Raw genomic sequence first — 10,043 nt, 5'->3', positions numbered from 1 at the left:
GATGTTAGAGATCAATGAGAAGTAAAGTGGGAAAATATATTAGAGTTCATTATTTGATGATTAAATAAGAAATTTGGTAAGCTTAAATAGTGTTTGAGGAAATAATTAAGATATGAATTTTGAGGACAAATTTTGCTGATATTAAGCACAGTTTGAGATAGGAAATTAAGAGATAAGTATGAAAGAAGTTATTTTTAGTTGAAGTTTGTGTGATTATGGTTTAAGTTTATATAAGGATCAAATTGAGTGTTTATAGGTCAAATAAGAAAATCGAATGATATTATAGATTTATTGACTTTTATGGGTGTAAAGATATTCATCAGTTTTCTCTGAACCGTTTCTCCACCGTTTCTTTGCTTTACGGAGATTCGACCGTTCGAATCACTCGAAATTTAAAACATAGCATCCTTATGTATAGATCTAAGTCCTAACCGAAGAGTTTTTGAATTTCGGAAGTGTTTGGAGGGAAACGTCTTAGACAGAATTTAGCGGCGAATCGATCGGGTGTATTTTGTTCAATTAGTGACCAAGGTAAGTAACTATCAACTATATTTTGAGTTTTATGTATATAGATATATATATAATCAAAGAATTTTCAGAAATTGATATTTTTGGATTATACAGGAATTTTGTAAAATTAGGGTTTTTCATGATTTTGCTTTTTATTGTGAAATTACGGTTCAAATGAAGCTATTGATTGTGCTTCTATGTGAATTTCAGATTTTACTTGATTATGTTGATTTAAGGCTTAATTTGGTTGATTTACATATATACATATATGTTTTTTGTTTCAATATATATCTATATTGAATAAAATGAATTTGATGATTTCTTACGAATTGTTTTGGATTGAGAAATCTGTTGCGGTTATTGTTGTTATTATTTTGGATTGAAGTCCAGTATGATTTTTATGATATAAAAAGGCTAATTGAAGCCAAATGATTTATGGTTATGAAATAGTTTGGAATTTGATTGTGAAAGGAAATTTGAATACGTTATGATTTTATGATTTTATATCCATCGAGAGCTATCCGGATCGGTGGTTTTATATTTGAAGACCATGTTCAGTGAGGGACATGGCCTGTGTACATAGTCTTAAGACCTATTGGGTATCGCAGCGAAGTGTTGGGTAAGACCATATGGGATAGGCAATATTAAGAGACGTCTCGACTATATATGTGGTTATGGATTGATACTTAAGGGGAGAAACTCGAGGATGGATACAATGTTTTAAGTTCATTTGGATTATGTTTTCCGTTATGATTGATTTTGATATAAGGGTTTACGTTTGATTGATTACGATTTGGTTTGATAAAACGCTTATTTGATTATAATATTTTATAAGGTTTTGAACTCAAGAAACGATGCAAGATTATATATTTTTGGTTTTTGGTTTACTACTTTGACTATATTATGAACTTTGGTTTTGAGTATATTTTATAAGGTTTTGATTAAATCCCTTGATAAAGGTATATATGTAGCTATGTTAAATAAAGTTGGTTTTTATAGCTGATTGTTTCTTACTGAGATTTTTGTCTCACCTTTTTAAATGTTTTTAGGTGAGAAAGTACAGGATATGTAGAAGGTTACCGACCGTTTAGGCGGGGTTTGGAAGTTGGCTGCATAGTTCAATTGTAATATAATGGCGTTGGATAATTTGGAGACTCCTAAGTATTGATTGTGATCTTTCTATTTCACGCCCGATGCCGATTGAGGTCGTCTAGGGTCGGGTGTGACAGTGGAAGATGTGGAAGCTTCTTATTGGTTACTAATCATCAAATGAGAAGTTGTCCTCCAAAATCCTAAAATGAGTCTTGAGAAGCGTATGAATAGGGGTTTAAGAGAATCTTTCATGTATGCTCAAAACAATAGCTTCCATTACTTTTCACTACTCTTGAGAGTGATACTAACTTAAGTATTGGAGTGCTTACGTCGGGAAGTCGACACCTTCCATGTTTTGTAAGAAATCACTTGGAAGGTGAAGGACATTTGAGATCTACTGCATTGAATAAATACTCAATTTATCAATTATTAAGAAGGAAAAATATTTTTCATCATACATTTAAAATGTTGCAATATGCTTTATGTATACGCTAATACTCAATTTATCTATTATTAGTTTCTTGCTTTCCCTCCAAAATTAGTGACACCTCATCCATCAGTGTGCATCGGTCGAACCGAAAAAACCGAATACCAAAATAATTCATACCGATACCAAACCGAATAACATATAAAACCGAAATATAACCGAACCTAAATATTCGGTCAGTTCGGTTTTCAACCGAACAAACCGAATTTAATTAAAAAATAAAAATCACAATTTTTCATCATTAAATTTACCTCAACAATAAAAAATTTGAAATAATTTCAAAATATATTCATATTAGCTTATTATCTCAACAAAAATTAACAAAATTAAACTTGTAAATTCAAATATATGTGTATATATATAAAAAATATGTGTAATTTGGTGCGATTCGGTTTTTCACATTTTTTGTCAAACCGAACCAAAACGAATACTGAAATATACCAAAAAATAAAACCGACACCGAACCGAAGTGTCAAAAAATCGAATACAATCAGTTCGGTTCGGTATGCGGTTTAAACCGTATCGATGCACGCCCCTAATTCGTATGAACCAATCTGTGTGACACACCTCTTCAGCATAATACATCATCAAAAGATCAATACACATTAATCCAACCTTCAACTACTAAAGCATGTTGATGTTGATGAGTTGAAAGTTGGATTGAATGGATTACATACAATTTCACATGATTTCATATACTTTCACATATTTTTCTTAACATATGAAACATTTCAAAGCACAAAAAAAAAAAAAACTAATAAAATAACTCAAATTCTTTTTATCTACTAATGACTTTAGTGAAAATATCTATATTTGCAAATAAAAAGCATGTTCGACTTCTGTTTATAAGTTTTTAAACCACCGTGATGTTTTTCAAATATGTAAAATCATAAAAAAAAATGGTACTTATTTCTTAATCTTTAAATGAAGTTATATTTTTGGCTAAATACATTAAGGTCGTTCTGAACTAGATTCGAAAAATCAATTGTTCCATATATCTACGGAGTGTCTCATTAGGTCGTAAACTTACTTCAAGTGAGATGAATAGACCTATTTAGTCCTCGTGCCAAAGCAATAGATGATTTGAAATATGTGGCTAATAAATCATTGTAAAAAAAATTCAAGAAGTCAATAGATCAGTTTAAACAAATTCAATTAATCAATAAGTCGCTTTAACAAAATTTATGGGACTAATAAAACACTATAAATTTAAAGGGTCAAAAAGTTTTTTCAGTCAAGTTCATAAAGGTTTTAATATATTAACGGTCAATTGAAAAAAAAAAACTCATATGGTTTCACGTTTTTGCATATTAGTGTCTGTATTTTTTTTTTCGGAACAAAAGTAACCATGTAGTTTGTTTTGTTAGCAAAATCAAAGAAAAATGTCTAACACCGTTCGATTTGATAATTTGGCCATTGCCACATCAGCTATCTGATGATGTTAGACCTTTTTCCATGATTTTGCTAATGGATCAAATTATATAAGTATTTTTGCTCTTAAAAAAACTACAGGTAGGGATGCAAACGGGACGGGACGGGACGGGGAATGCATTTTCCATTCCCATCCCCATCCCCATCCTCGACTAGTCGGGGATTCCCATTCCCGTCTCCACGAGTTAGATGAGGACAAATCTGTCCCACATCCCCGTCCCCGTTTAAAAACACTTTTTCCCTATCTACATCACAGTCCCGCGAAGAATCACCATTTATATTTTTTTCAAAATAAGTATATATTTCTTTTCTCGTCTCCTTTCTAATTCTAGATTTTATACGAAAGAATGACAGAGATACTATGCCTTTAGTTTAGTTTATGTTAGAAAAAATATTCATTTAGTCTTTGGCTAATATTTTATTCATGCCATTTAATTTTTTATTTGAAAATAAGTCTATTTAATTTAAGTTAAATGTTATAAATTATAATATTTAAAGTATAATTTTAATTATAATGGGGAATAATTGAGGATCCGTTGGGGATTCCCTATCGGAGGATTAACAGAGCGGGGTCGGGGATCCCCACGGGACGGGGATACCATTCCTCATCCTCGTCACGGGGGATAAAATTATCCTCATCCCCATCCCGTGGAGATTCTTATCGGTGATTCCCTATCCCCATCGGGGCGGATCACCGATGGGGACAGGGAATCCCCGCCCCCACTTGCATCCCTAACTACAGATATCGATCTGTGAAAACGTAAAACTACATTAGTTTTTTTTTAATTAATCAATATATTAATTAAGGGCATAATTTTATAATTATATATCTTACAATGATGAAGGAAGAAACATAATAATGCAATAACAACTCAAACCAACTGCTCCTCATATATTCAAAGTCAATATACGTGATGACAATCATTTGTTGTTAAAGATAACTAAAAAATGGGAAACTAGTGGGATCATCATGCCATTGCCAACCTAATCTCTATATCATATTTATCTTTGCATTAGGTGGCATTAATACCAAGTCCTTTTAAAAGTGTAAGAAATGGTAAACTTTCAACATATATATATATATATATATATTTGAAAAGTTCCTAAAGGCATTTTAAGGGCTTTGAATATTTTTTTAGGGTAAATTACACTCATGGCCATTGAACTTCACTGAACTCCAATTCTTAACGGTATAGTCACTGAATTTTACACTTTTTAACGCTAGTGGTCATTCAACGCCTTAAAACGACCGTTAACGGCTTCAAAATAAAAAAATTCGAGGAGTTAATGATATTTTAAAAAACTTCAATTCTTGAAATTTTTTGTTTTGAGGTTATTTTGATGTTGTCTGGTTAAGAGAGAAATAGTGAATTTTTGAAGAGAGAATACTCTAAAAAAATGTGATTTGGAAAATAAAAAATGTGGTTTCATAGTAAATGTCATTCTCAACAACTTTAATTTTTAAATATTTTTATTTTGAGGTCGTTAACGGTCAATTTGAAGAATTAGTTAAAGTTGAGTGGCCACCGGTGTTAAAAATGGTAAAGTTCAGTAGTCATACCGTTAATAATGTAAGTTCAGTAAGCACAATGTTAAAATGGATAAAATTAAGTGAACAGAGATATAATTTACCCTATTTCTTTAAAATGGTTAATAAGACTTCAATCTTTCAATACTGAGTCATCGATATCACATAGTACACATTAGTTGAATTTTTTTTTTAATCATATCAAATTTTATTAAAAATGTGTTTTATTTTCGTATAAATTTAAAATTGTATTTTATATAGTTTAAAATGAGGTTTTTATAAAAACAAAAATTATAGTTCATTAGGGTTATAATTTCAACTGTTACATATATAATTTCAAACGCAGTAAAATTACTAACATATTTTAAGTAAATTTGTTGTACACTGCTAACTTTTGTAGTGATTAAAAATCACTTATAGTTTTTGGCTCGTGCGATGTACGAATTCATTTTAACATATAAATATTAACAAAAATATAATCTAATAATTACAATTAATGATATAAAGGTAATATAAATTAAATATTATTTTTTATTTTTACATTTATTTTAAATAATTTTTTTATAGATAAATATAATAATATAATTAAAATTAATATATTATATATTACGCACAATCCGCTTACATTAAAAGAAGAAAGAAAATCTCTACCAGACCCGGATGTGATTCGAACTCATGACCTTCCTAATCATAGGTAAGCTCTCAACCACTAGGCTAAGAGGTTCACCACTAATTGAGAATTTAACTTAAAAAATAAGTATTTGCTTAGTTACTGTTAGTTGTTGTTGATGATAACTGGGTTTTCTTCTGAAATAGCTTCTTGTTATTTTTCTAATCCAATCAAACACTGGTTTAAGTAAAACCATAAAAAGGAATGGGATAAGAGTCAAATTTTATTTTAACATTTTCAGTGAAACGTAGATTTAGCCCTTATATATGAAATGCTCTAAATTTAACTCTAATGTTTTCAAACAATATCAATTTTATCGAAATTTTGAAAATACTAGTTTGGTTGTTATTCATGGGTTACATCGGACCTTCCAAATATCAATTACATATATGGTATTTAATGTGTCACTAAGACAGTTACAAAAAAAAACTTGTTAAATACTAATAACTAAGTCTGTTACATACAAGTTAATCAACAATGTGTCTAAAATATTTACTGATATAGTTATAAATAACAAACAAAAAATGTATAAACTGTTTTAATTTATTGACAAACTTGTTTGAAATATATAATTTAACAATAAAATAACACTCAAACAGGCTTTTTCAATTTTTCATTTTATCGACAAACTTGTTTGAATGTGTAATGTGGCAATTAAATAATAGTCAAACCAGTTTTTTCAAAAAAAAAAAAAAATTAGTAACATAGAGCTAAAATTGATGTTACTTAGAAACCACATTTTTTATATTTCAAAATCATCATTTTGTAGAATTTTCTCTCTCTAAACATTAACTTTCTCTCTCCTAAAACTTCAAACCTAAAAAGTTGAAGAATTAAAGTTGCTTAAAATATCATTTAATTCTTAAAAAAAATTATTTTGAGATCGTTATCAGCCAAATTTGATAAATCAATCCAAAATAGTTAATGATGTCAACCATATAATTTCTATCGTAAAAAAAACCACAGGTATCGATCTGTAAAAACGTGAAACTATTGAAGTTTTATTTGAAATTATATATATATATATATATATATATATATATATATATATATATATATATATATATATATATATATATATAATTCCCTCCAGCTAATTGGATTGAAAGCCAAGCAAAATATGTAGTAGTTGAAGTATAAGTCTTTAAGCAACTTTATTCTCACTCTATACAATTTACATTCAATTTCTTATTATATATAGACATCAAACCAATTAAAATCAACTCATATTTTAATAATGGCATAATATCCATTTGGCTCCTCAAACTAAGACTTTAAAGTTAATTAATACCTTAAACTATTAAAATCATCAATCAGATTTTTAAACTAAACAAAAATCATCAATTGAGGTCTCACGGAAATTCATTCGGTTGAACAGTTTCAAACTCTCTTCTTCAAACCTATTTTGAACCAACACAAAGATTATTACAATCTATATCAAATAGTCACAGTTTTTTATTTTAGGACATGATTGAGACTCAATTGATGGTTTTTGCTTAATTAAGAAACGTGATTGATGATTTTGATAGTTTAGAATCCTAATTGACTTTAAATGTTAGTTTGAGGACCATTGGTGTAATACCTTTAATAATTAATAAAAACCCCAAATTCTCAATGTATTAGGTAGATAGACATGAAAGCCATAACATTTATAAATAGATAAATGGTTAACAACTTTATCATATTATATAGTTTTAGTACCATACTTTATATAATAAAGTTATTTTGGAAGGTGACTTTTTCAACAAAAATAATAAATTAAAACATGGTTTATGTCTATATATATAAGATGTAATAGCCCATTTGCCAATATCTTCAAACACTAGTTGATTACTAGGAATTAATCCAAATTAGGCATTTAATTAAGAAGATATTAGTTAATTAGTAATGGGTGTGTCAATTGGGCTTGTCGTCTTGTTTCTGTTCGCCGTTCCGGCAGCGTACGCCGCCCAGCACACCGTCGGTGGTAGCTCGGGATGGACTAATTTCGGAGTAAATTATGATACTTGGGCTGCTGGTGAAACATTCACGGTCGGCGATACTCTTTGTAAGTAATTCATTGTAATTGGTTGAAATGGTTTCTGTGACGGTTTGGTATAATATCATGTTGGTATTGTCGGTTTTGGTTAAAGTCATATTTCTTACGTTTTAAGGTTTTAAAATGTTCTACGTGTATTAGAAACACATCTTAGTAATATAGCACAGTTATCTAAGACCGCTCTTTGTTCAGACGCTTTACTCTGATTCCATCCCTTAAGACTGAATCATTAAAAACACGGTGTAGCTCGTTATATTAGTAAAAATTAAACACACGAAAAAATGTATTTGTAATTAGACGTATTCATAAGTTGGGTAATTGAACTTCGTAGGCTTACACCTAAAAACATTTATTAAGCTAGGTGTTGAGAATTCGAATCCTAACAACTATATTTATTACTAATAGAATTTCAAACACACTTTAAACTTGATTAAGCTTTTAATCAAATTATTTCTTAACAAAATCAGTCTAAGATAATAAAAATTAGGGTAAGTTCAAAACGCGTGCCTATGTTTTTTTTTTTTTTTTGCGATCAACCGATGTTTGAGGTTCTCGCTTTTGCTCTAAAACGATGATCTTTTAATTTGATACTATAAAAATGATTGTTGACGACCTCAAAATGAAAACTTTCAAAAATTAAAATTGTTTAGTATCACATTTATTACAGAATCATGTTTTTTATTTTCTAAAATCATCATTTTTTGAGCTTTTTCTCTCTAAATCTTTATTTTATTTCTCGTCACCATACAACGTCTAAATGGTCTCAAAATGAAAATTTTCAAGAATTAAAGTTGATTAAAACAACTTTTAATTCTTAGAAATTTTCATTTTGAAATCGTTAACCGTCCTTTTTAGATTATCAAACTAAAATATCATCGTTTTTAAAAACGACTGTCATCTCTTGATTGAAAAAGAAAACCACTGGAATAAGTTTGACAATTCGTGTAACCAAATAAGGTTTTTTTTTAATTTACCCTAAAAAAATTATTCGTTGATCCTTATCTTAATTAAGCTTGCGGGTAAATGTTTTTTTTAATGGATAACATTCGTCTGTCCCCAAACTAAAGTTTCAAAGTTAATTATGACATCAAATTATCGAAATCATTCATCGAATCTCTGAACTAAGCAAAAATCATCAATTGAGTCAACACAAATATGATTACAGTGTCAGTCCTTGTCAAAATCATTAATTAAGTCATCGTCGAAAATCATTTTGTTTAACATTTTCAGATCTATTTTTTCCAAATCTATTTTGAACCAATATAAAGATGATTACAGTTTTTATTAAATAGTCATCGTTTTCTGATTTTAGAATAATCACTCAATTGATGATTTTTCCGTATCTCGGGATCTAATCAATGATTTCAATAATTGAATTTAAAATTTTAGATCAGGGTAACTTTTTCAATTGAAACGTTTCTAATCATGGCTCATTCAAAACATGTACAGTATTCAGTTATTCCGGCACCCACAGTGTAGCCGAAGTACCGGAAACCGGCTACAGCGGTTGCAGTTCTAGCAACGCCGTTCAAACCTACAACGACGGAAGCACAACCATAAGTCTAACAAAGCCCGGTCCTATGTATTTCATCTGCTCAACCAGCGGTCACTGCGGCAGTGGAATGAAGATGCAAATCAATGTCGTCGCCGCCTCCACCCCAACTCCGGCCACCCCGTCCACCCCCACCCCATCCACCCCGGCCACCCCTGGCACAACCACTCCGTCGGAGGCTGGAACTCCACCCACCACCACTCCGGCACCCAAAACACCCAGCACTCCGGCGGATAATGGCGGTGGTGCTAATGTTGTTTCTAAGTTGATTCTTGGTTCTTTGCTTGTGTTGGGGATCATGGGTTTAGCTAGCTAGGGAAGAGACAGTGCTATTGGTTATTGATTTTCTTGTTATTATTATTATTTTCTTGTTTTTGATTAATTTCAGTTGTGTTTATGAGATTTTGTGGTGTTGTATCTATCTATTTCATGAGTTATTTATGTAGATATTTAATAACTTTCCATTTATGATTTTTGAGTTTTTTTTTTTTTATGGCAAAAGTAACCAAATACTTAACTCAGAAAATGAGAAACATCCGTACATACTGATTCCCAAACAACAGCAGGACAATCTTCAATAAACACCATTAGAATCATAATATCCATATCCCATTTAGCTAACTGATGAGCTGGAACATTAGCTTCATGGTGTGTAAAATTAAAAGTACATGATGCAAAACCTGAACTAAAAATAAGAACATCCTCGTACAGAAGACTCAATGTAGGCAAGGGTAA

The 10,043-nt window shown here is 30.2% G+C and overlaps 1 protein-coding gene across 1 annotated transcript; it reads left to right on the top strand.

Annotated features, from left to right (window-relative positions):
- Window positions 1-7,440: 7,440 nt before the first annotated feature.
- LOC136220284 (uclacyanin-3-like) lies at window positions 7,441-9,776 on the top strand. Its single transcript, XM_066008090.1, has 2 exons — window positions 7,441-7,765; window positions 9,206-9,776. Exons 1-2 carry the CDS (start codon window positions 7,606-7,608, stop codon window positions 9,622-9,624), a joined length of 579 nt encoding a protein of 192 aa, XP_065864162.1. The 5' UTR covers window positions 7,441-7,605; the 3' UTR covers window positions 9,625-9,776.
- The last annotated feature ends 267 nt before the right edge of the window (window positions 9,777-10,043 follow it).

Source organism: Euphorbia lathyris, chromosome 2 (assembly GCF_963576675.1).
Source record: "Euphorbia lathyris chromosome 2, ddEupLath1.1, whole genome shotgun sequence".
NCBI classification, from domain to species: domain Eukaryota; kingdom Viridiplantae; phylum Streptophyta; class Magnoliopsida; order Malpighiales; family Euphorbiaceae; genus Euphorbia; species Euphorbia lathyris.
Note: the sequence above shows the minus strand (reverse complement) of the source record. Positions and strands in the feature narration are given on the sequence as shown.

Bases quoted from the DNA above. Each gene is read 5' to 3' on its own strand.
- LOC136220284 (XM_066008090.1), top strand. From the start codon at position 7,606: ATGGGTGTGTCAATTGGGCTTGTCGTCTTGTTTCTGTTCGCCGTTCCG. The intron at 7,766-9,205 runs GTAAGTAATTCA...AAACATGTACAG, and splicing joins CACGGTCGGCGATACTCTTT to TATTCAGTTATTCCGGCACC.